The 27,169-nt window shown below is 50.9% G+C and overlaps 1 protein-coding gene across 1 annotated transcript in view; it reads left to right on the forward strand.

Annotated features, from left to right (window-relative positions):
- Positions 1-2,180: 2,180 nt before the first annotated feature.
- Positions 2,181-27,169, forward strand: part of IQSEC3 (IQ motif and Sec7 domain ArfGEF 3) — an 82,141-nt gene continuing 57,152 nt past the window's right edge. The window contains 1 exon segment of the mRNA XM_032472988.1: positions 2,181-4,682. Within this exon segment, the coding sequence (XP_032328879.1) occupies positions 4,147-4,682 (536 nt within the window). The 5' untranslated portion in view covers positions 2,181-4,146.

Genomic DNA, 27,169 nt, shown 5'->3' on the forward strand with positions numbered 1-27,169 from the left:
CATCCTCCTTAGAGTTTCAGAAGCTAAAAGTCCAAAATGCATTTCACCTGGCTAAAACCAAGGTCTTGGCAGCATGGTATTCCTTCTGGAGGCTCTGGAAGAGAATCTGTTTCCGTCCCTTTTCTGGCTTCTATACACCTGCATCCCTTGGCTTCTGGTTTCCAGGTAGCAATTGCCTCACTGTGACCTCTGCTTCTGTTGCCACATCTCCTTTCTGACACTCTTACCTCCCTCTTATAAAGACTCTTGTGATTACACTGGACCCATCAGATAATCCAGCATAATCTTCCCAGTTCAAGATCCTTAACTTAATCACATATTTATAGTTGCTTTTGCCATGTAAGTTAACACACACAGGTTTGGGGTATTAAGACAAAGACATCTTTGGGAGGTCATTCTCCCTACCAGAGTCACAAATTACCAAAATGGATACACAAAGAAACAGAATCTTTGAATAGCTCCATATCTCCTAAAGAACTTGAATCTGTAGTTAAAATTCTTCCCACAAAGAGACCTCCAGGCTGGGATGGCTTCAGTGGTGAACTGTCAAACATTTAAGGAAGAAATGAAATTTAAGTCATCATACCAAACATAAAAATTAACTCCAAATGGATCATAGGCCTAAACGTAAAAGCATAAATAATAAAACCTCTAGAAGAAAACACAGGAGAATATGTTTTTGGCTTTGGGACAGGCAAAGAATTTTTAGATAGGACACAAAAACATGAACTATAAAAGAAAAAATTGATAAACTTTTCTTCATCAAAATAAAAACCTTTGCTCATCAAAAGACAACATTAAGAAAACAAAAAGGTAAGCCACAGACTGGAGGAAATATTTGCAATACATACATCTGGTCAAGACTATTTTCCAGAATAAATGAAGAACTCTTACAACTCAATAATAAGACAAACAATTCACTAGAAACAGTGGGCAAAGAATATATACAAATGGCCAATAAGCACATGAGAAGATAGTCAACAGCATTAGCCATCAGAGAAATACTTATTAAAGCCATAAATATACCCCTACTCACTCAAACTGATAAAATCAAAAAAGGCTAAAAATACCAAATGTTAGCAAGGATGTGAAACTTCTGAACTGCTCACACATTGCTGGTGAGAATAAAAAAAAAAATAGTACAGCCACTTTGGAAAACAATTTGACAGTTTCTAACTAAGTTAAATTATATATATAATATACATACACACATGTATATATATATATATGTATATATATATACACACACACATATATATATACACACACACACACATATACTTAGTATACGACTTCGCAATTTCAAGTCTAGATTTTTTTCCTTCTGATAAAACACATGTAACATAAAATGTATGAAAACATATGTCCACACGAAGACTTGTCCATTAATGATCAGGACAGCTTTATGCAAAATAACCAAAACCTAGAAACAGCCAAAAGGTCCATTAACAGGTGAGAAGATGAATTATGATATATTTGTATCATAGAAGACTACTCAGAAGCAAAAAGGAACAAACTATTGATACCTATAACAGAATAGACGAATCTCAAAAATATTATGCTGCACATACAAAAAAAGACACAATGGAGTATTTATGATTGCCATTTATATGAAATTCTAAAACAGGCAAAACTAATCTGTCTTGACAGAAGGCAGATCAGTGGTTGGCCAGGGACGCGGCTGACAGCAACTGACTGCAGAGGGGCATGAGGTAGTAGGCTCATTTTTTGCAGTGATGGAAATTTTGATTACACGGGTGTCTATGTTCATCAAAATTCATTGAACTGTGCACTCAAAGTGGGTGCATATTATTACACATGAGTTGTAACTCAATAAAGTTGAGTTTTTAAAAAATGAAAGGAAACAACTTTACAAATGAAAACACTTGGGCCCCATTCCTAGTGACTCCAACACAGCAGGACTAATATAGGGCTTGGAAACCTGCATTTTAAACAAGCCCCCGTAGATAATTATGCTGCAGGCTGCTTCACTTATAGAAACAGTACTGGTCTCTATGAATACCCAACTCAGACAACAAATTAACTGGACAAGCAAAGAAAATTCAGAAGAAAAGTGTTTAAGTCTTACATTGTGCTGTACACCAGAAATTGACACATTGTAAGTGACTGTACTTCAATAAAAAAATTTTTTTTAAAAGTGTTTAAGTCTTTGTGTGTCCTTGTTCCACCCACAGCCTCCGTTCTTTAGCTAGAATACTGATCACTACCAAAGTCTCATCCCAAGTGCTCTGTCCTCCCAACTGTTGGCTCAGCTGTGAATAAGCTTCCTTCACTCATTCTTTACAAAAGAATTTTGCTAGGAAAATAAATGGGAGGAAAGCAAAATAAAAACAAGTGCAGAGAAATCAATACATTTGCAGAGCACAGAGCAATTCACAGAAGTTTATTCAAATCTGGCACAAGGTGGGCTTGGCTGGGGTACCAACAGATATGCTTTGCTGGGGGAACGGCAGGTAGATATGGAGGCTGGTGGAGCACCTGGGTGGGAAGCGGAACAGTACAACAGATAGGGTAAGAGCATTCATAGCCCAGAGGAAAGGGTCATTTTCTGCCGAACTGGACTGAACCGAAGCACTCACTTCATGCCTTAGTCCTTTCCTGCTGTCTGACACATCTTCCCCGTCTTCCTTTTCTGTCTACTTGTTGAAACACCTCCCATCCTTCAAGGCCCAGCCTGAATAACACCTCCTCATCAGATCACCAGAGTCAAACACAGCGTCTCCCTTCCCCGAACTCCTATGGCACTTGGCTTGAAGAGCTCTTACAGAAATTTTGATTTGTATTTTAGTTATTCATGTACAGGCCATGTCTTCTCTACTAGACTGTAATCTCCTTGATTATAGAAACTATATCTTATGATCCATGCTAGGGGTAGTCTGCATAGTTCCTGGCTCATTACGTAGCACTTGGAGTGTTTTATGTACATTTACTGTAGAAATGAATGAATGATTGAGTCCATGCCAATTCATCTGAGCTTTTGCTTATGCTCTTCCCCCTTTCTGGAAAACCCTTCCCACTTCAAGTGTATTTCCTCCAGTGAGCTCCCCAAATCCCCAAGCTGCTGTGCTCCGATAGCATTCTGGGCACGTCTCTATGTCACCACTTATAACCACCGATGTACACGGAAATTTAATATTTATCACCTGTGTCACCTACTTAATTATGAGCTTCAAGAAGCCGAAGATTCCGTTCTAGTCATCCTCATCTTACACCTAGCCCATATGCATTTTATAAATGTTTTACAAACAGAACGATCTCTTCAGAAGTTTCTGGAAGCATTAGCCCATGACACAGAGGGCCTGATTTTTTTAGTTTATGTTCCTATTAGAGTGGCCAAAACTGTCCCGAGGTCTCATTCCCGGAGAAATCCCAGCAAAAGCAGCGTCCCACCCGAAGTTTCCTCTTGGCTGAAGAAGGTGTAGGATCCGATGTTCTCTGGGGTCCCTTACTGTCCTGGGATCCTCGTGTTCCAGGGACTCCCCCACCAGACTGAACACAAGAGGCAAGAGTGGCCTGTCAACAGAAGGTCTTTAAGAAGGACCTGGGCCTCTGGGATGACTGGACATAGGAAAAAGAACTCGCGACTTTTCAGATTTCCTCTTTTTAATACATTTCTCTCCCCTTTCGCCACCTTCCCTTTCTCTGCTTCCTCGTTCTCCCAGCCGCTCCCTCTTCTCCTCCTGTTTCCTTATTAGCTTCAGTTCTCCTACGGGTCCCACCGCACTTTCCCTGCGCTGCGGTTTCCGCCTCGCGGGCTTTCTCTCTCACGCCAGATTTACCTCATCCATCCCGGGTCCCTTTCTTTATCCTGCTCCTCTGCCCACTCTCTCACTCGTTTTCCTCCTCCCCTGCCAGCCCTGCAGGAAGCCGAGACTCCTCACGAAGCCTCGAGGTGGGAGGTGGGAGGTGGGAGGTGGGGTGGGGGTGGGCCCTGGCGCCGCGGCCCCGCCCCTCGTGCGTGTGTGAATGTCTGTGTGGCGGTGACGCGGCGCCGGCGGCGGGGAGGGAGGCCGGGCCCGCGGAGAAGGAGGCGAGCGGATCGCCGGGGCTGCTCGGCTCCTGCGCGCCCTCGCGCTCCCCGCCGCCCGCCGAGGCGCAGGCAGGGCGCAGGCGGCGGCGGGCGGCATGGAGAGCCTGCTGGAAAACCCCGTGCGTGCCGTGCTCTACCTCAAGGAGCTCACGGCCATCGTGCAGAACCAGCAAAGCCTCATCCACACCCAGCGCCAGCGCATCGACGAACTGGAGCGGCGGCTGGACGAGCTAAGCGCCGAGAACCGCAGCCTGTGGGAGCACCAGCAGCTGCTGCAAACCCAGCCTCCGCCCGGGCTCGTCCCCCCGTCGCCAGCCCCGCTGCCGGGCGCGCCTGCCACCGCGGCCCAGGAACCGCTCCAGAACCACGGACAGCTCCCGCCCGCCGCGCCGCAACCCGCGCCCGAGCAGCCTCCGCTTCAGCACCACGGACAGCTCCTGGCGCAGCCCCAGCCGGGCCCCAGCAGCAGGGCTCACGCACCCCAGTCGCCCCACCAGCACCCGGTGGCGCCCGGGGCCGTCGCTGACAAGGAGAAGGAGCGTCCCCCGAGTTGCTGCGCTGCTGCTGGAACCCTCCTTCAGCACAAATCCCCCGCTGCCCTCAGCAAGGGCGTCCTGAGCAGGAGACCCGAGTGAGTGAGGAAGAGGGATGGGGGCCGCTGTGCTGGTAGGAAGGGAAGGGAAGAGTGGAACGAAGGGTGGTAGGAATGGGCATGAGGAGGGGAGGGGGGGAAGCCGGGTGCACCTGAGCCTGAAGGACTAGGGCAGTGTGAAGTGGAGGGGTTACAAGATACTTGGGGGCAGAAGTGTGTCAAGGAGATTTAGGGGAAAAGAGGGAATGATATCAGTGTTTGAGGGGGGTTCGGGGATGTTGGGTCAAAAACAGTATCCAGACCATCACTGGGGGCACAGGAGGAAAGAAATGGAGTTTAAGTGACTGGGTATATTGGAAACTGGCAGGTTTTAAAAGGGACAAGATGTGGGGGTACGTTGGGGCGAAGATTAAACTGAAGAAAAGAGAACAGCTGAAGAATCTTTTTAAGTTAGGGAAAATCTGGAAAGGAGTTTGGGTAGTAAAATTATTTGAATGGAGAGTGAGATATGAAAAAGACAGAAGCTTGGCAGAGACACATTAAGAGCTTTAAAAGGAGCAGGGTCCAGGAAGAGTAGAACTGGGGTCTGAGGGAATTCAGGAGGCAGAGGATAAGGCTGAAAGGCAGGATGATGTGAAGAGGCAAGGGGCTGGAGACAGAGGAAGAGGAAGAGTGGGAGAAAGCATTTCCCAGGGGAACGAGCTGGCTCTTTAACTGATGCAGTGGGAGGCGAAGCCAAGAGCAGCTCATTTGGGGAAGCTTTTTCTGCTGTGACTTGAGTGGGCACCTTTCTTCTGATCCCCCATAGACCCAGAGGGGTGCAAGGTGACAACCCACCAAGCCCATGGAGGATTCCGTTATAGCATCAGGACTCAGTCTGGTTACAGCTTTTCCCTCTGACTCAAGGAGGATTTCTGTGCAGGGTGTTAGCAATCATGGAACGGGAATAATGATGAGAGACAGTTGGCATACGGAGTTGGTATTTGGATGTAATTCCTGTTAAATCTCTGTTATGGCTGGTGACTGCAAACCTTGTTTCCCCTTGGGTAACTGGAATCTCATGTCAGGTCCGGAGAGAGATATGCTCATTAACCTCCAATGAGAAACTCTGGGACCTCAAGCTCTTTCTTTACACTCAACGTTCATAAACTACGGATATGGAAAGAATAAATGAGAGAGAATATTCTCTCCTCCTCATTGGGAAGGCTGTGACCATGTCAGCTTCCCTTCTCTGATTAGACAGGTGACGGAAAAGCCGCTCATGGGAAATCGGTCCCTAGTCAGCACCTGACCCTGACAATGGGGGTGCTAAGGGAACTGGGGGTGAGAGGGATGGGAAAGGAGAAGAGCCAAAAACCTCATCTTCAGCAGCCTTGGCATGCTTTAGGTCTAGGGATTCTTGTGAAGATCTGATGTAGACTCATCCTCACATCTACTGCAGAGTTAGAGAAGTTGAGTCAGGACACATTAGCCTGCAGGGTAGATTTGACCAGAACCTTGGGCTCTTAGAGGGTAAGATCCAGGGTGATCTGCCTTGGTGGACCCACAGCATTTGATTCAAGCCCCAAGAAGATGCGGTTTTCCTTCCCAGCTTCCTCAATGGCTCATCTACCCTTCATTCAGTTTCACAGTTTTTTCGTTCTGTGGCAGGAAAAGCAGAAAGTCAGTTTTCCCCCAGTGCCCGTGGCTCAGCATGGGCACCATTCTTCCAAACCACTACGTGACTTTTTCCCCAAATAGGGGAACAGAACTATCCTATTCCGTTTCGGGGTGGGGGTGGGGGTGGTAACTGTGGCTCTTCACCTCATGCTCTTTGGCGTCTCCCTCCTTTTCCTTCACAACCCTTTCTTTGCATCCCTTCAGGGGACCGTGTGGGGAAGCAGGGTTGAGGAAAGATCATTTTTCTTGGATAAGGACTTTCTCGTGGCCCCCAAAGTGGCTTAGAGAGCCCAAACTCTCCTGCCCAGGTGCTCCCGCCCAGGTGATTCCTACAATCCCTGGATTCCTATCCAGCCTCACATGTCAAAACCTGAGAGGAGCCATAGTGTCCTCATCTTTCCCTCTCCCTTGTCCTGCTTTTGCTTCCCAAGGGAGCAGAACAAAAATACGTAATCAAAATGGTGGAAGAGAGTGGAAGTGGTTGGAAATCTTCCACTCAGGAAGTTGTGCTGGGCACTAATCGGTTAATACCACCAGTCTCTCCGTCCTTTCTCCAGACCCTCCAGCTCTTCCCCTTCTGCTCACCAAGCCTGGACACCCAGAGACTTAGAGAGCTCAGACACACATGCTTTGCCCCACTCTCTGCAGCTCCCTCTCCCCTTGGATCGGAAATCTTGGACATCTTGGCTGACCGAATGCCTTTTGTGCCTTTTGGATCACCCATTTCTCCCCACTGTTTTGCTTAACTTCAACCCAAGTTTTCTCCATAGACCTCAGGAAGGAATCATCTTTGCTGACTACTGCTTTGGCCCCATGCAGCTCTCCACCTATGACCCCCAACCCCACCCCGTTTTGCATTTCTGCCTTCCTCTGCTCAACCTCTCAAGGATGCAGGGCTAGATGCTGGCAGCGGGCAGGGGGACATCTCCGTGGATCAGGGGAGGGAAGGAGAGGAAGAGTAGAGCCAGGAGCCCTCCCTGGTGTCTCTCCTGGGGATCTCCCTGCTGAATCAGTTCTCTATTGGGCACACTGACGTAGGAGGAAGAGATGGCAGAGGGGGTCTCTGGGTCATAATTCTGCTGAAATCTTTTCTCATTCCTTACTTCCCCTTCCCTGGTCTCACTGAGTCAGAATGCAGCCCGGCGAGGTTGCTGGGGTGGGGGGGGGGGGAGTGAGGGTTCCCAGGGGCCAGGCATTGTCTGATGCGTTCTCTCACTGCACTGTTTGTCTCTTATCCCCAGAACTCATCTTCCTGCCCAAATCCAGGAGAGGCAGGAGCCCTGGGGACCCTGGGGCTGGAAAATAATAGGTCGTTTAATTGTCATCAGATCGGTATTAATATGCAGCCTGGCCTCTCTCCCTGCTTCAGCTGAGGGAGATACAAAGGTGGCAGCCCTGGAGGTCAGGCCGGGAGAGCAACAATGTGGGGGGCGGTGCAGAATTACCAGGGAAGAACAACACCTGAGGGGTTAAAATTCTTTCTCTGCCGCTTCCTGGCTCTTGCAAAGCTCCAGCCTCCACTGCTTTTGCCTCTTAATGAAAGCAGCAATCTAGCTTCCTTCTCTTTATTTTTTCAATCAAGGCTCACAGCATCCACAGAATTGATTATCCCTCTCCTGGCTGGAGCCAGAGCCTCAGCCTGACCTGGCAAAGTCCCCTGTTCGCCACAGAAGCACATGACCCTACCTTGAGCTACTGGCTTCGGTGTGGCCACAGCTTTTCTGTCTGAGCATCTGTTTGCCCACCCCTCCAGCCGAGCACTTAGAGCCAGTGGATCCCAGGGCTTGCTGATGTCCCCAGGCCTGCGGGCAGGGGATTCCCCCAGGCTGGGTGAGAGTCTTGCATATCATTCAAATTCAGCTCCTACCCCAACTTCCCATCCCCAAGGGGCCAGGAAGTCTGAAAGGCTCAGTAGCTCCTGTCCTCTCCTCTTCCTCCCTTGTCTTTTTTTTTTTTTTTTTTTTGCCCTTCTTCTTCCTCACTCCTTTCTCTTTTTCCTTCACTCTCTCTTCCCCCTTTCCTCCCTCCCCTCAGACACTTTGTCTCCCATATCTTCTTCCCTCTGTCCTTTGCTTCCACTTACGTGGCACGAGGACAGCTCCTTGTCTCTGCTCTCATCATTACACATAAACTAAATCTTGGGCCATCTTTTAAGCTCCATAGTCTTATGCTGATGGGAGGCCAGGGGATGGCTGGAAGACCACTGGGTGTGTTTTTTAGCCTGCTGTCTGAAACACTGATTTGGAGCAGGTGTTTCTGCTTCTGCTGAGGCCAGGTGGTCAGCCTGGAGGTGGCAGCTCATGACTAGCCCCTCCTGGGAGCTATTAAGAGAGTGAGGGTCTGTCAGTCAACTCTATTGTATCAAGTGTCCAGTCCATTCAAAACCCTGCACCGTGTTATGAAAACACAGGCAAGACGCAGACAGTCCTTGCTCAACATAAGATGCACATTTAGAAACATCTAAATAAGTGTAAGCAGATTGCAGGCGCCCAGAGCTACCCTCTGTCAGAAGAGAATGGGGTAAAAAGGGCGAACATATAAACCATATTTAGAGCCCAGAGAGGCTTCCTGGGTTGGCATCAAGGGTTGATGTCAGGAACAGTGAGAGCCAAGCAGAGCTGGAAAGGGACACGGCCCGCAGGAGACAACCCACGGAGATGTCTGTGTTGCAGGTGCTCATCACCCCACCCTCTGACTGTACAGTCCCCCCACCCTCATCGCCCCTCCCTAGGCTAAATCAATCAACCTGGGAGGGAGCTCTCAGCACTCAGGGTCCTTTCTACCTTGTGGCCAAAAGACCTGCTTGCTGGGGAAGCAACGTTGTGCTTCCCTGGCCTGTCTGTCATCCTCCTCTTTCCTATCCCAGTGAGGATGGAAAAGAGGGCCAGAACGAAGGCTCCCCGAGAGGAGGGCATGTGTGTCTTTCGCTCACCGAGAAGCCAGCATAGAGCAGGCACTCGTGACCATCTGCTGCCCCCTGCCTTTCCGAGGGCCCAGACCCCTGCTCTTCCCTCCCTCTCATCCACAAAGAACACAATCCAAGAGAAACCCCTTGCCCTGGCCTGGGGAAAACCCGACAGCAGCCTCCCTCCTCCTCACTAGCCCGAGTGCCTGGCTCCACCGCCATCCCCTCCCTCACTCCCCAGCCCTTCCCAGACCCACACAGTCAACCCCGGAGGCCCTCACACAGGCACCTTCCTCTTGGCCTGAAACCGAGCAGGAGGAGCAGCAGTGGGTCCTGCTGATTCAGCAAATATCTATGCAGCCAGAGCTTCAAAGGCCACGCATGAAAAATGGCAGAGAGGGTCAGGTCTGGGCAGAAAGGGAATGAAAGGGAGGGTGACTTGGAAAAGGAGGGGAGAGTTAGGCAAAGCAGCTAGACCCCTGTTCTGGAAAGAGGCTTGGATCTTGAATTTAAATCCCACGTAAAGATCTTTAGACAGACCGCCCTGGTGATCGAGCCGAGACATTTTTCACTGGGGCCCAAATGTACTCTCAGTGGACCCAGGGTGCAGCTGAGTAAGGGGTTTCTCGGTAATACTGAGGTCCTGGGGGCCCTCTCATAGCACCTGGCAGACCCCCCAGAGGCTGGGTCATCCAGCAGGATCTCCAAAGCCTGAGCCACCGCGGCTCCTTCCTCTTCTGCTTCTGGAAAAGCACAAAGTGCGGTTCCCGCCCCAGCTGCAAATGGCTTCTTGTGTTCACACAGGAAGGGAGTGGTCCTCCCCATTTCTGGCAACGAGGGCATGAACAAACAAACATGAAGGATCAGGAGCAGGGGGAGGGAGCAATTAGACCGCTCAGGCCAAAAGGGACTGAAGGAAAGCACAGAATCACAGAACTCTCAAGATCTAGGTGGCTCAGAACATGGGCTTTGGAGGCAGGCCTACCTGGGTATGAATCCTGCTCTCCCACTTACAGGGACCCCTTACATTCATCATGTACCTTCTTTGAGCCTTAGTTTTTACATTTATGAAATGAGGACTAATACCCACTGTAAAGGGTTGTTGTCGAGTTTTAAAATTAGGTAGTATTTTTTTGTGCTCTTCCGGGCACTTAGTAAGTGTTCGATACATTGTACTATTTCTACAGATAAAGAAACCAGGGCATAGGGCTCATCCAAAGTCAGACCATAGCTACCGACGAGAATCCAGGTTCAGGATTTCCTCCGTTTCTCCAGGCCACCTTCCTACATGGAACCTCTCCTCATCCACTCCTCTACCTCTGGGAAGCGTGTACCCGAGCTATTCCAGACACGGGAATGGGAGCTTGCCTTGAAATGCAGCCAGGCAGGACAAATCCGCCATCTCTGAGTGATCTATCATGAGGTCGCACAGCTTCATAGCTGGGAAATGCATCCTTAAGCCCAACCTAAATTTCTTCTGTTGCATTTTAAGATTGCACTTCTCTTAAGGACACTGACGGGATCTGGGTTACCACCCAGCGCCCCTCAGTGATAAAAATGACCTCGTCCATCTTCTGAATGGGGAAACTAGTCCGTTGAGTATGCGGGCTTGTCAAGGACAGAAGCGGAGAGTACCGGAATGGAGTCTGAATGGGGAGAATGCCTCCCACCTCCCTGGAGAGAAAGCTAAATCCATTTCTCCAAATTCTTCCATCCTGGGGACGGAAGGGAGAAGGCAGACCTGCTCTTTGCAGAAGTCTGAGGTCAGAAAGCTAGAAAGAATAGCAGGGAGGTACTCAGAAAAGGTGAGGCCTGACATGATGTGGGGTTTTGGTAGAGGCTGGGGGTGGGGGTGGCCGGAGGAGGAACTCTGTTTTTTTGGTCAAGCCCAGAGGGTAAAGGAGTTTCTTCTTCTCGTAAGGATGCTCTTAGATGAAATATCTTCTAGGAAAAACAAAACAAATGGCAGGCTTTTAAAATTCTCTCCAGGGTGGTGAAGGGTTGTTGGCTGGGAGGTCCACCAAAGGCAAAGACGTGTGTGTGCGTGCGCGTGTGTGTGCGTGGAGGGGAGGGGCATGGGGGGGCACAGGCTGTTGTGCTGTCGCTCTGTTTGGAATATCCCTCCGGAGGGTTATGTAACCGCACTGCCAAGGCCTGTGCTGAGCGCTACCGGTCCTCCCCAGCAGGGGGGCGGGCTGCTGTGGACGGGAGGCCTGCAGGCCTGTCCAAGAACCTGCCCGGAGGAGCGCCACTGCCACGCTGTACGGAGTCGGGCCATCTCCTCCAGGACCGCAGCTGCAGGGACTGGGGGGCTTTAGGCGCTGGACCAGGGCTCCCCAGCCCCTCTGGGGAGTCAGGTGAATGTCTGAAGTGGAAAGGTCCGAAAAGGTCATTTGGACCAAGCTTGTTATGTGGCAAATGAGAAAACTACGGCTGGAGAGAGAAGTGACTGGTGCTTCCGAACTGGTTAGCGGCAGGACTAGGTTAGAACTCTTCCGCCAGTGCTCTGGCCAGTGTGCGGCATGGCCCAAGAGAGCCAGTCAGGACTGCCCTGTGGGCGTGCAGAGCCAGACTTACCGCTAGTTACAGGGGTTTCGGGGACCGAGGGAGGTCTCTCTGCCTTCCAGATTATCTCGCCTATGCCAGTAATTCCACAATTAGCCACTCCTTTGGGTACGTCAAGGTTATCCCCCTTGTTAAAACGCAAATTCTCCTAGGAGAAGAGAAAAACAACACATTTGGCTGTATCAGACTTTTGTTCTTCTGCATGAAAGGGTTTATTTGAGCTGTGTCTGAGGGCAGGTTTGATAAGGGAGGAGGGTGCCCAACCGCCAGGGCAGGAGGCTCAGGAGGCGTTGAACGGCTCCCGAGAGAGGCTACTGAGCGTGTATACGGTCTTTACCTCCTCTGCACTTTGCGGGGAGCTGGCATCGCTGTGCCTGGGCCTGCTGAGCACAGGGGAGGGGCTCAGGGCACTCCCACACTGGTTTGTCTTGGAAAAGTAATTCTCTGAGCCAGAGAAGGGATACTTCCCCAGCTTCATGTGTAAAAGTCACGAGGTAGGAATTTAAGGCGCGTCCTGGTACTTGGTTAAGTGCTGTCGATCCTTTTCAGGATGGTAAAATAAATTTTTGGATGGCAGAACTTCACACAATTCCACTGGGTTTGTTGTGGTGGGGGGAGACGTGGGCAGGCAGGGGGCTGTGAGGCACAGGCCTGCAGAGGACGGGGGTGGGAGGCCAGCTCAGCGCCTAGCAGGGTTTGATGAATACTGCTGGAAAGAGTCCCCCGCAGGACCTCGGGCCCAGGTGGCTCGTACACCGTCCACCTCTGAGTGGAGGGAGGGGCTGCAGTGTCCGGGCTGAAGCAGGTCTCAGCGGGAGGGAGGTCCGCCCAGGAGCGGTCAGCACCCAGGCCAAGAGCACAATTCCTGCAGCTGAGCAGGCGTTCCTGTGAAACACTGGATCAAAGGCTCAGCTCTTAAAGCCAGAAGGGGAGTGAGGGGGACACGGGCACCCCCCCCCCAGCTAACAGGTCCCACTCCAGTCCTACCCATGAGTAGGGAGAGCCCTCCCACCTCTGCCCCCGGCCTCTGACCAGGCCAGTCCTCAGCCTGGGAAGCTGCATTAAAAGTGACGCATGGTGAGGAGAGGGCACAGCTCAGCGGTAGAGTATGTTCTTAGCATGCACGAGGTCTTGGGTCCAACCCCCAGTACCTCCATTTCAAAAAAACTAAAAATAAATAAAAATCAAAAACCTCCCTCCCCCCCAAATTTTTTTTAAAAGAAGTGATGCATGAGAAAGCCCTTGGAGTGCGTGTTTCACCTCAGACACACACACACGGCCCATCAGCAGGTTGAACTCAAAATGGAAAATGGGTCTATGAGGATGGGAGGGAGAGGAAGCCGGAATTGTGGCCATGTCTCCGGGTAGGAAGAGGCAGAGGAGAGAGAGCTGGATTCTGGGGTCACTGTCTGGCCCCGGGAGATGCCACAGGAAGCAGCACCCAGGCTCCAGGCCCCTCCTCTTTCTCAGCCAGGCAGTGTCAGCTCTGCTCAGGGAACCGTTAGGACGCTGACGGGAGGGGGAGTGGGTGTGAGTCTGGTGAGGATGTGTTTGTGAGAGCAGGCATAGCTGAGCGTGTTCCCGAAGTGGACTGGGGGAGGTGGGCGATGACCCAACCACACGGCACAGGCCTTCTTCCTGCCTCCCCGACCCCTGGGGGGGCGGACCACCCTGTCAGGACTCTTGAGTTCCTGCTCCTTTCTCTGCATCCCTGTTTCTCCCTCCCAGCCAGCCAGTTCCTCCTGGTCCTCCTCTCTGTAAAATGGGGTGTGTCTACAGTGCTTCCGCTTCCCGCTTTCTATCCCTCACTCTGCCTCGAGAGTGATGGAGACCTGACCTCTGGAGGCTGTGAGCTTCCAGGAAGAAGGCTGCCTGGGAGATAGGCGGGTGCAGGAGCAGGGCATCTGGGACTCTAGTGAGGTGTTGTGTTTGGAAGCTCAGGTACGGGCAGCAGCAAGATGCCTGCAAAGCCACAGGGTGATCTTCCCCGCACCTGACCTGGCTCAGCTGGGGCCAGGGCCCCACGCCACATGACCTCTCAGGGCTGGATCCGGCAGGTCAAACCAGCTGTCTCCCTGCCTTCAGTCAGGAACGCACTCCCTATCCCAGCAGAGCGGAGAGGGAATTCCACAATTTCTTCCTTGATAGATGATTCCAATCCACCACAATTTTCATTCAGCACATCAGTTCAACACAATGATTATTTAAAATAGCAACAGCAACAGAAACTCTGCAGAGCAGTTGGGAACCTCTGGCTTGGGTCTGGTTTCAGCGTTTCCAGAGCACAGCTTGGTCTTTACAAACGGAGATGCCCTGGTGCCTCCAGACGGGCTCATTTGGCATCCTGGACATTCTTGGAGCTACTTAATTCAGAAGAACCACTGGGGAGGGCCAAAGAGAATTCCAGGGGCAGGTGGAAGCACTGAGCTGGGCAGCACTGGAGGAGGGGCAGGGTAACTCTCTCTCCAAACAGCTGGACCCCAACCCAGAAGCCAGGGCTCCTGCCGCCCACCCTCAGAGACCCCAAGTGTGCGCGTGGAGCCAACCCCTCCCCCGTCTCTGGGCCTTGACGTCCCCTCTGTGCAATGGGAACAATCAGCCTTTGCCACCTTTTGGGCCCTGTCTGCCCTAAGCTCACCACGTCTGTGGCAAAGCAGAGCTGTTAAGAGATTGCTGCAGCAGGAAGGACTTACCTTAGGTGAGAAAAGTGACTTCCAAATGATTAGAGCCTTAGAAAGGAAGCTCAGAACGCACTCTCCTTTTCGAGAAAAAATGAGACAGACCCTGTGGGTCCGTGCAGGGCGGCCGTGCCCCGCAGGTCGGGGAGGGTGAGGTGAGGTGAATCTGCTGGGCTTTGAGCTCCAGATTCCCTGGAATTTTGTCTGGGTTCCCTCCGGACATTCGTGTGTAAAAGCCGAGCGCAGCCGGAGGGGAGCGCTCAGGCCGGCCCCCTCCGCTCTCTGCCCCCAGGCCCGCTCGCGAGCCCGGGGAAAGCCCTTCCTCCGGCGGCCGCGTCCCGGGGCCCCTCCGGGGGCGGGCGCGCGGAGTCGGGCTCGCGGCCGCGTGGGCGGCCGGGCGGGCGGCGCGGAATCTCCCGGCCCACGCGCCCCTCGGCGCGGGCCCGACGCGTCCACGCGGGGGCGGCAGGGACGGACCCCCACCCCCGCCCGGCGCCGGGAAGCCGCGCGCCCCGCGCCCCGCCTGGTTAGGCGGCTGCTGACTCACGCGCGCGGGAAGCGCGGCCGCGGCCGCCCCACCTGCGCGCCCGGGCCCCGCGGGGGCTGGGCGGGGGCGCGTCTCCCGGGTCTGCGGGCCCCCCAGCCCCTCCCCCGGCCCGGCGCTCCGCCCGCCCACGACGTCTGGGAGCCTCCCAGCCGCCCGCCGCCCGGGAGCCTGGGCCGAGGGAGGGGCTTCCGGGCTGCAGCATCGCCGCCCCCGACCCGCCCCAGCGGCCCCGCAGGGCTCCTCCGCGAGGGTGCGGACGCCGGGGTGGGGGGCGAGGGGCGAGGGGCGAGGGGAGCAGGCCTCCGTGGGCCCCAGCCCGGGCAGAGGAGAGCGCCTTCCTGGGAGAAGCCTCGGGGGCGGCTAAGGAGGTCGGGGATCATGATGGCGTCTTCGAGACCCAGTTCTACTCGGCACCCACCTGCCTAGCCTCCCTTGTACCCGAGACAACTCCCAGCCCTGTCTTAGCTTTCCATACTTACACTGGTATTTTGTAGAATCACATAATCTTCGAGTTCTGGCCCAACCTGTGAGACCATAATAGTTCAGAATGTGGCCTCAGGTTTGAACCTTGACTCAGTCATATACCAACTGTGATCTTCAGCAGTGACAGCCTCAGTTTTCTCATCTGTAAAATGGGGGTAAGGATGGTGCTGACCTAACAGACTGCTGTGAAAATTCAGAGCTGATATCAATAAAGGCCCAGCAGCCCAAGCGCAGCCGTTGTTTGGGGACCCCTCTGGCAAGGACTGAGCCAGAAAGTGCTTTTGAAGGTAGAGTCTTCCAGCCGGTTCACAACAGGGCTCCTCCTTCCCTCTCTGACAGCCCCTCAAATACTTGAAGACAGTCAACCCTCCTCCCTGGCATTCCTGATCACTGTCTCCAGCTGCCCCCCTTCCCTTGTTTCAGATGAACACTGAAGCCTACACCTTCTGCTCCACGTGGGCCTGGGAGTGGCTCTGCCCACCCCACCACTGGCTTCTAGTCCCTAGAACACAGGAAGTGGAGAGAGCCTCGTGGCCGGGCCAGCTGGGGCAAGGGGAGCCCTTCCCTCACTCCTGCCCCAACCACACAGGTTCTGGACCCTGCCTGGCTCTGGATGGAACCTGGGAACCCACTGGCTCTTTCTGCTGGAAGGACTGTCCCACTTCTAGCCACCTATGCTTGTGCAGGTGGCTTTCATTTGAACGCCTAAAAGTGCTGAACTTTTCACATGGCCCTGTTGGTTTTCATTTTGTCAACCTGGTTGTGTTCTTTCTAAAATTGAATTTATTCTTTTCAAATAGGTAATACATTGACATAGTACAAAATTTGAAAGATGCAAGACTTGACAGTGAGAAGTGTCTCCACACCCCCGTTTCCTACCCCCACCCCCATCCCAGCAACTGCTGGCAATTTCTTGTGTATCTTTCTAGGGACAGTCTATGTATATCCAAGCAAATATATATATATATATTTGTATATATGTGCGAGTGTTTCTTTTTATACAAGCGGTAGTATGCTGCACACTGTTCTGCATGTTGCTTTTTTCCCCTAATAACCTACCCTGGTGATCCTTCCAGAGTCAGTATAAAAAGAGCTGTCTCATTCTTTTCAATAGCTGTAAAGTATTCCATTGTGTGGCTATGAATCTGGGTCCTTTATTCTTGTCTGCTGAGCGTGTGGAAGCCAAGCTCTGGGTAGCCTGCTTCTGTGTAATCATTTGGGGCGGCCTTTTCTGAGGGCAGGGGTGGGTGGTGGGTGCGTAGGCAGACACTGTCCAGGGGCTCCGTTTGAACTTGGCCCTCCAGCTGCAGACCCGCTGCTGGAGCATCCTACAGACGGTGGTAAATTGCAGTAGAAATAAGATTCAGGGAGCGGGCACCCCTACCTGAAAACCCCCCCACTGCCTTCAGCCTTGGCTCACTTTGTTGTCTGCAGTCATAAGGGCTAGGGGAGCTGCCAGGGTGTTATAATCTGGTTCAAAATGAGCTGAGAGGGAGTCCTAAAACCCCACCTCCTTCAGGAAGTCTTCCTGAATAGATCTGAGAAATAGATTGAAGTTCTTATCGCCTCTTCCCCTGCTTCCCACTCCAGGCTGAGCATACGCCAATCTTTGCCTAAGGATTAAATTAATTCTTTCTTCCTGTGGCTTAAAAGTGCTTGTTTTCTTCTGTACACAAACAGATGTTCGTGACCTCTGTATTCTTTCTTTCACTTAACAAATATTTGACTGTATGCCAATTATTACTCTTCCAGGTACCAGGGTACAGCAGTTAACAAAAGACCCCCAAATCCCTTCGTGAAGCTTATAGACAAAAATAAACAAGATTAAGAATGAAAACATACAGTATGTCCAATGGGATAAGGGTTCTGAGGAAAATAAAACAGGGCAGGGGGCCTGGGAGTAAAGGGATTTGCGGTTTCAGACAGGGTGCCCTGAGAAGGCCTCACTGAGAGCTGGCATGACCCTGGAGTAATGACCTGGAGAAGGGGCTGTGCCATGTAAGGGAGGGGCGCCCTGGCAGAGGCAGCAGCAGCACAAAGGTGAGTGGGAGGGCCTGCCTGCTTGTTCAGGTGAGGCGGGAGCAGAGAGAGGTCTGAGGCAGGAAGGAGGGCGGGAGAGGGCAGGGGTGCCGCTGATCTTGTAAGAGATTCTCCCCTGGGATTTCCACATCCACCAGGTAGTGTTTGGGAATGCGTGGGGATGTTTTAGTTGTCACAGAGGCTGGTGGGGTGGAGCACTGCTCTGCTGGCGTTTAGCGGGCAAGGGCTGTGTTGCACATCCTAGAGAGCACAGGACAGCCCCTACGATGAAGAGTTCTCCTGCCCCAAATACCAGTGTTTTTGGCTAAGAAACACTGATAGGGCCTTGGAATCCATTGTGAAGACTTTGGCTTTTACTTTAAGAAAGACTGGGAGCCACTGGATGGTTTTGAGCAGAATACTTAAAAGGAACCCCGGCTGCTGGCGGAGTTTGGGTGTGGAGAACACTGAAGCAGGAAGAGAGGGTGAAGCGGGGACAAGGTGGGAGGCGGCTGCAAAGCCCAGTCGGGAGAGCGAAGGCGCTTGGACGGGGTGATGGCAGCAGAAGTGGCCACACGCAGTCAAGCCAACGGGACTCCCTGAGGGACTGGTGTGGGTGTGAGAGAAGCAGGAGCTGAGGATGAGGTGGAGAGTTCGGGCTGAAGCTGCTGGAAGGAAGAGATGGAAGCGTCTGCAGGGGAAAGATGAGGGGTTGAGGCTGGAGATGCCCGTTGGGCGGTGCAGTGAGATGACTTGTGGGCCTCAGAGTGGACTGGAGATATAAATTTGGGGAGGCTTTTAAAGCCGAAGGAGCAGGACAGCTTGAGAAGCACAAGGTGGCCCAGCAAAGAGGCGTCCCAGTGAGGAGGGCAGGAGCAGAGTCGCCCGCTGCAGAGGGCGAGCGGGGAGGACAGTCCATTGGGCAGCACGGAGGTCATTTGTGACCCTGAAAAGCGCAGCTTCTGTGGAGCAAGTGGGGCGGGGGAAGCTTGATTAGCGTGGGTTGCAGAGAGGAGGCAGACAAGACTGAGACAAATCCACCCGGTGTAATGCCTGGACCTTGATTAGGTCCCGATTCAGACGAAGCAACTGGAAAAACACGTTTTTAAAATTCTTATTTTAATTGAAGTGTAGTTGATTTACAATGTTAGTTCAGGTGTACAGCGGTGAGTCAGTTATACATACACATACATATATATATACATGCACATATATTTTCAGATTCTTTTCCATTATGGGTTATTACAAGATATTGAATAGTTCCCTGTGCTATAGAGTGGGTCCTTGTTGTTTATCTATTTTATATACAGTAGTGTGTATCTGTTAACCCCACATTCCTAATTTATCCCCCCCCCTCTTCCCCTTTGGTAACCATAGTTTATTTTCTATGTCCATGACCTATTTCTAGTTTGTAATAAAATTTGTGTCCTTTTTTTAGATTCCACATATGTGATATATGATATTTGTCTTTCTCTGACAAAAGACATTTTTAAGCAACCAGGGAAATTGGAACACGGATGTTTAGAGATCTATTGTTAATTTAGTTAGGTTCAAAGTTCTTACCTGTTAGAGACACACTCTGAGCAAAATGATATTGTTTCTGGGGTATGCTTTAAAATGCAACAGCGAAAAGTTGGGGGTGGGAGATTGATAAGATGCACGTTTGACATTTCCTAATCGAAAGTTTAAAAGATGACAGAACGGGAGGAACTGAAGAAAGTGAGTGTAGAAAGCTCTTGAATGAATTTTGCTAGAAAGAAGAGTAAAGAAATGAGGTGATGTCTGGAGGGGGAAGAGGGTTCAAGACAGAAGGTGATTCTTGAAGGTGGGAGCAATGGTGGCACATTCGACTCAGCCCGCTGCAGGGACTGAGTGTCACCACCAGAAAAGCCCTGCCCTGGGCACCACGGGAAGACTGAGGACCATGGCCTCACTACCCGGAGGAAAGAAGGAATAATTTAACGAAAGCTATATTTTATTGTGCGTGCACTATGGGCTAGGCTCTGTGTTAAGTGCCTTACAGACTTATCTCATGTCTCAGTAACTTTTGCATTTGGGGGATGGGGCACAAGAGGTCGAGGAACTCGCCCTCAGTCAAGCAGCCAACAGGAGGCAGTATCCACATTTAAACCGCAGCAGACAGAAGCCCGCAGGGCAACGTACAACCGTCTGATCTTCACTCACTTATTCAGTCTTCCTTTCAGCACCCACGTTCTGATTTCTGCTGTGCGCTAGGCATCTATATACATTTTTAAATCTCAGTTGGTCCTGTACAATCCTCATGGGAAGATATTACTGTCCCCATTTCACAGAGGTGGTAACTGAGGCTCAGAGATTAAGGGGACCCACCCAAGGTCACACAGCTACAGTAGTGTCTTCAAGATTCACACACAGGCTTTAGCCTCTTACACCCTGATGGAGCGTCCCCCATGCTAGGGTGGAGGGGACGGACTTCCCAAGTCAAGGCCTGACTGGGGATAAACTTGGCTCGGTGGGGACAAAAGGCTGGCGGCCCCAAGTGACATGCCCATGTGACCGCCATCCATACTGCTGAACTCATCTCTGTCATGCCAGGAGGACTGGACTAGAGTACAGAGTGTCACCCATGTGTAGCCACAGATGGATGATTTGCAGGTCCCCACGGGACATCGTATCCTTCCGTGGACCACGTGGTCAGGAGAGTTCATGTAAGGGATGAAACATCCTTGGTCTTAGTCCTGCATCTGCACACACAGAGTTGCATGTGAACATATGTGTACGTGCATATGTGTATCTGCACAGCCAAGAGTGAGTGTGTGTGCATCTATTACATGTATGTGCATAGCTTTCCCCCAGTGGGAAGGCAGGGACTAAATGCAGCTCTTCCTAAAGCTTGTGGGCTCTCCGGGAACCGTGCTACCTCCTGCCGTCAGAGGAAGGACCTCGGTGGCATTCTTCCCTAGACCATCTGTGGCTCCCAGGCTGCACCATGGGATACACTCCTGGGACCAGAGGGACTGGGTTCAATGCTGGCTCCACCCCTACCCCCTGTGTGACCTCGGGGAAACAAGGTCATATCTTGCTCCTTACCTGCAAAGCAGAATAACCAGGTCTAACCCATGTACAAAGATTAAAAGGCGTGTAAATGGACTACTATTCAGCCATAAAAAGAGAATGAAATAATGCCATTTGCAGCAACATGGATGGACCTGGAGGTGATCATACTAAGTGAAGTGAGCCAGAAAGAAACACAATATTGTATGATATCACTTACAGATGTGGAATCTAAAAACAATGTCACAAATGAACTTATTTACGAAACAGAAATAGACTCACAGACATAGAAAACAAACTTAAGGTTACCAGAGGGCGGGAAGGGGAAGGGATAAATTAGGAGTTCAGGATTTGCAGATACTAACTACTGTATATAAAATAAACAAGAAGGTCCTACTGTACAGCACAGGGAACTAGATTCAGTGCCTTGTAATAGCCCATCATGACAAATAATGTGAAAAAGAATATATACATATGTGTATAACTGAATCACTGTGCTGTACACCAGAAACTCACGTAACATTGTAAATCGACAATACTTCCGTGAAAAAACAGAGGTGTGTGTGAAGACGCTGTATAAACTGTGACGTGCTGCAGGGGAGGGAGGAGACAGCTGCGTGTGTGCCCAGCACTGTGCCAGACTGATGAGGAATGCACTGGCAACAAAAGCAAAAATCAACAAGCAGGACGTCAACCCAGAAGCTTTAGCCCCGTGAGGGGAGCTGCCGACAAAACACACGGGCGACCTACCAAATGGGAGAAAATGTTTCCAAATCATACACTGACAAGGGGCTAATATCCAAAAATATATAAAGAACTCACGTAGATCAATAGCAGAAAACAAACAACCTGATTAAAGAATGGGCAAAGGACCTCCACGGACAGTTTTCAAAGAGGACATACAGGGGGCCAATAGGCGCATGAAGGGATGCTCCACAGCATTAATTCTCAGGGAGATGCAAATCGAAACCATAGTGAGATGCCACCCCCACCTGTTAAAATGGTGGCCAGTTAGAAGGACAGAAATAAGTGTTGGTGAGGATGTGGGGAAAAGGGAACCCTGTGCACAATTGGTGGGAATGTGAATTGGTGCAGCCGCCGTGGAAAACAGTATGGAGGGTCCTCAAAAAATGAAAAATAGAACTACCTTATGATCCAGTAATTTCACTTCTGGGCATTTATCCAAAGGAAATGAAAACAGGGTCTGCCGTACTCCCATGGTCACTGAAGCATCATTTACGACAGGCCAAGATGTGGTGACAACCTAGAATGTCCACCATTGGGTGAATGGATAAAGAAGATAAAGGTACAGTGGAATATAATTTGGCCTGAGAAAGAAGCAATCCTGCTGCTTGCGGCAACATGGATGGACCTTGAGGGCGTGGTGTTAATGGAATGAGCCACACAGAGAAAGACGAATGCTCCACAGTGTTACTTACATGTGGAATCTTAAAAACAAACAAAACGTCAAACTCACAGAAACAGGATGTAGAAAAGTGGTTGCCAGGGGCTGGGGGTGGCAGGGGGAAATAGTGAGAGGTTGGTGAGAGGGCACGAACTGTCAGCTGTAAGAGGAATAAGGTCTGATGAGCTAATGTAAAACATGGCGACCACAGTTGAGAACACTGTGTTGCCTAATTGAGAAAAAAAAAAAAAAAAAAAAAAGATGCGCTAGACCCAGGCAGACTCTGCCCTCAAACACTGAGCCGGGGGTCGGTGGCAGGCCCTGTGCATGTGACGGGGGTGTGGAGACACAAGACGCAGAGTTTGAAATACAGCAACTCATTCAATGGAGTGACCTCCATTTGCGACCACTGTGGACTGTGGGTCGAACTCCTGAAGTCCGTTTTCTCATTTAGCTCATTCTAAAGGCATGAGGGCCTCCTATTTGGTCCACTGTGTGCCCCAGCCTCTCCTGTGGCAGTAACAGAACCTGGGGGCTGGGCCCAGGTCTGGTGAAGTGCGACCTCAGCCTCTTCCTCACCCGCAGGACGGGGACAACCGTCGCCACCTCTCCTGCCTGTTGTGTATGTGTGTCACACAGCAAGTTCCTGGCAGGCGGTGCACACATGGTGACGGACAAGCAGGTCACTGAGGAGTGTCCACGATCTTCTGGGCTGTGTGGGCAGCTGAGTGAGGAGGGGAGATGGTTTTCCTGTTAGGGGACGGGATGCCTTCAGGAATGTGCAAAGGAGAGGGGGTCGCTGTTTATAGTTTGAAACGAGTGGGAAATTTGCAAAACCCACACAGAAGTGAGTCCAAGCCGCTTTCTCTCTCCACCGAGCCTCCCCGTCTGTGCAGGGTCGGTGGCGCCACGGTAGCGTCCGCCTCACGGGGGAACAGGTGTGGAAGCGTTGTATTAATTTGACTCAAGTCAAGTGCTGAGATTGGGCTCCTCTGAAGCAGCTGACAGTCTGGTGAGGAGCCGGAGGCAAACATCGCAGTCGCTGTGAAAGCTGTAATGAACCAGCCCGAGGCCTGTGCCCGGAAGCCCCCGGGGAGTTAAAGCAGCAACAGCACTGAATCGCTCACTGCGGGGGGAGGTAGGGGTGCTCCTCGGCCACACTCGGCAGTGGCTGGAGGGGCCTGACCACGGTCAGGACGTTCACTTTCAGGACGGTCCCCAAATGCCTGGCCTGGCCCACTGGGGTTAATGGATGGCGCCTTTCCTCCCCATGACTGCTCCCCACATGGGGGCTGGTTCCTCCTATGACCACGAAAACAAGGTCGTAGTAGGGAAACCAGGCAGATCGCTCCCCTGGAAGCCAGTGGAAGGCACTGTTCCAGGAAAGAGGGTTTGGCTGATCAATGTCGCAGAAAAGGCAAGTCGGTCAGGAGCTGAGAGGGTCCCACTGGACTGGCAGCTGGATCACTGGGGAGCTCCCTAGTGGCAGCTCTGTTAGGACTCCAGGGAGGAGCCACGTTCCAGCGAGTTCAAGGAGGTCAAGGTGAAAGCAAGCTTCCTGGGAGGCTGGAGAAGGAAGGGGGAGGCTTGCAGGGGAAAACGGGGTTTTTAGGAGGAGAGATCTGATGAGCAAAAGCCCCTGGAAACGACTGCCCTGAAGGCCAGCAGGGGAGGAGAGGCATGATGGAGAGTTGTAGAGACCCGGCGGCCCCTCCCTGAGATCCACGGGCGAGAGGCCGGGAACAAGGGACACTGGCAACAGCTGACACTTGTTAAGCATTTACTATGTTCTCTTGTCAGTGCTTTGCGTGTTTTAACTCTTCATCCTCAAAATGACGCTTTAAAGAAGTTCTATTGTTAACCCCATTTACAGGTGAGGACACCACGGCCAGGCTTGTGTGGGGGAGTCAGGGAGGAGCCCTGAGGGGTCTCCCCCCAGACAGGGAGAAAAGGGGGCCCAGGAGGGCCCCTGCCGGGAGGGCGGGGCGACCGGCAGCTCCTCTCTGAGCCCTAGGCCGTCAGAGAGGGGGAGCAGCCTTCGCAATTCCAGGAGGAGGGCTTTCCGCCAGAAGAACGCTTTCCCAGCTGTTTTTTAAAGCGAGGACACACCCCAGAGCCCCTGCCCAGATTAGACCTGCTGGGCAACCCTAACTGTCCTCAGACCCAATCAGAGCTGCACGGGTTGTGGTGTGAGGCCCATCTCTGTGCCTCCACTTCCCTCTGGACCTCAGGGTGGCTCCCGGGCAGCTGAGGGGGCACTGAGGCTCCTGGGAAAAGAGGAGAGTTACTGCAAGACCAGACTTCTTCAAAATAACGTCCAGGAGCCGGCAGCACGTTTTCGGGGGAAACCTGTCTGAAAAGGAGAGGTAGGCCACTCTTTCCCAGACTCCGTAACCCCTCTCCTGGGCAGCGGGGCATGGACTAGACGGCCTTTAAAGCTCCCCCAAAGGAGACTGAGCAGAGAAGGAAAGAGAAGCTGAGCCCACTCAGAGGGAGGTCTGCACGAGATCTCAGCCTTTGGCACTGAACCTGATGGGGCTACCGGGCCAGGTGACGTTTCTGTAGCTTTTTGTCCCTGGCTGCTGGTCATCTGCCATCACTTGCCTTATTAGCACCGTCCAAAGCTTTCTGAGGGGGACCGTGCAGTGGCAGGCCGCACCAAAGAGCAAAGGAAGTCCGCCCCTTGCTCTGTGCCTCCCGGGGCCGGAGGAGGGGCAGGGGGCTGGGAGGAGAAGTCAGGATGGCACCTGGTCGGTCTGTGTGAGCAGCAGAGCTGGGGTTGCTGAGCCCCTCGGGGACTCAGACTAGTGTCAGTAATAGTCATTGTGAGTCGTTATAAGATCGTGCGTCTGTGCGGGGCTTATTAGGTTTCTCCCCAGGCAGTTTCGCATTTAAAGTCTTACCGAATCCCCACGACCCAGTGGTGAGAGAAACAGGGCAGGCACGGAGCCTCGTTCACCAGGACCTGACCTTCCTCAGGGCCAGCAGTGTGGAGGGGGCTGGGTCTCCATCGCCAGCTCCACGCTGTCTCCACAGCCCTTCCCGGGACTCTCCGCCCAGGCCTGGGTCCAGGTTTCCCCCTATTCAACTTCCCACCCCCAGTTTTCTCCCTGCCCTGGTTTCTGGCCCCCCTGGTTCCTTTGGCTCAGTTATGAGCCATCTGGTCTTTGAAAATCCAATCTAGTGGTTGAAAGGAAGGAAAAATTTGGTGTTTTTCTGCTGCTTAGAGGGGGGTTAATAATTAGGTGATCTGGGGGCAATTGGAGGAGGGATGTTAGAAAAGAAATTATTCTAAAGACTCGAAATATCAAGAAGTGAGAAGGGGGAGAAAATATTCTGGTCTTTAAAACATCAGCCATATTAAGGTACAATTACATACAATAAAGTTCTCCCATTTTAAGTGTGCATTTCAAGGATTTTTGACAAATTTCTGCAGCTGCGTAGCCTCTTCTCAAGCTGTAGATCGTTTCCATCAGCCCACATGACCCCTTGTTCCCTTTCTTTTATTGTTTTTTGCAGTGTAATTGATTTACAGTATTAGTTCCAAGTGTACAGCAAAGTGGCTCAGTTACACATATACCTACTTATATGTATATTTTTCAGACACTTTTCCATTACCTCATTCCCTTTTCAGTTTAATCTCTTCCCTCCCATGTCACTGAAACTGATCCTCTTTCTGTTGCGATGGTTTTGCCTTTTCTAGAATCTCATACAAATAGCCTCATAGAAGGTACAGACTTTTGTGTCTATATCCTTCGCTTTGCATAATCCTCCTGGTGCCTATATGAGTAATAAGCTTCTTCCTTTTTATTGCTGAATAGTATTCCATTGCATAGATAAATTACAATTTGTTAATCCATTTACCAGTTAACTGACATTTCAGTTGTTGCTGGGTTTTTTTTCCTTTACATAAATCTTTTTTTTTTTTTTTTTAATAATAACTGCCTCTACGTACATTTAGAACCCACGATCCACATCCATGCGGGACGCATCATTTACTCAATTTACTGACAACGTTTGGTGTGCATGTGTATTTGTTCCCTTGTTGAATTAACTCTGGGCCAGCTCCACCCCACTTCTACTCCTCTGGCCAGGGTGCAGACACTAGCAAAGTGAGTCAAACAACTCACGAAATGAATATTCAAACCAAAACACTTATATGGATGGTTAACGTTTTTATCGTGTCTTCTTTTATCATGGTAGGAATACCTAATGTAAGATCTACCCTCCTAAGACATTTTTAGGTTACATTTGTGCCTCTAGTTACATTTTACAGTGTAACTAGAGGCACTCACCTTGCATAACTGAAACTTTGTGCCCTTTGCTTAGCAATTCCCCAGTTCCTTCTCCCCTCCCCTGCAGCCCTGCTCACCACCTGCTCACCCTACTCCCTGATTCCATGAGTTCGACTATTTCAGATATGTCATTCATATCAGCGGGAGCATGCAGTATTTGTCTTTCTGTGACTGGCTTGTTTCACTTAGCACGTCTTCAAGTTTTATCCATCACATATAACAGGATTTCCTTCTTCTTAAAGGCTGAGTAGTATTCCGTTGCATATATTGATCACATTTTCTTTATCCATTCTTCTGTCATTTAAGGTGTTTATGAATCTTGGCTATTGTGAATAGGAGGCACTGATTATTGGGGTGCTAATATCTCTTCAAGATCCTGATTTCAATTCTTTGGGATAAATACCCAGAAGGGGGATTTTTGGATCATGTGGTAGTTCTCATTTTATCCCTTTGAGAAAACTCCATACTGTTTTCTGTAGCACCATTTTGCATTCCTACCAACTGTGTGCAGGGTTCCAGCTTCTCCACGTCCTCCCCAACACTTGCTGTCTTTTGCTTTTCTGATAATAGACATCCTAACAGGTGTGAGGGCACAGCGTATTGTGGTTTTGATTTGCATTTCCCTAATAACTAGTGACTTTGAGGATTTTTTCGTATACTTGTTGGCTGTTTGTCTTCTTTGGAGAAATGTTTATTCAAGTTTTTAGCTCACTTTTAATTGAGTTATTAGGGCTTTTTTTTTCTATTGAGCTGTAGGAATTCTTTATATATTTTGAAAATTAACCACTTATCTGACATACAGTTTGCAAATATTTCCTCCTGTTCTGTAGGTTGCATTTGCACTCTGTTGATTGTTTTCTTCGCTGTGCAGGAGTGTTTTTGGTTTAATGTGGTGCCATTTGTCTATTTTCATGTTTGTTGCCTGTGGTTTTGGTGT

This window comes from Camelus ferus, chromosome 34 (genome assembly GCF_009834535.1).
Source record: "Camelus ferus isolate YT-003-E chromosome 34, BCGSAC_Cfer_1.0, whole genome shotgun sequence".
NCBI lineage: Eukaryota > Metazoa > Chordata > Mammalia > Artiodactyla > Camelidae > Camelus > Camelus ferus.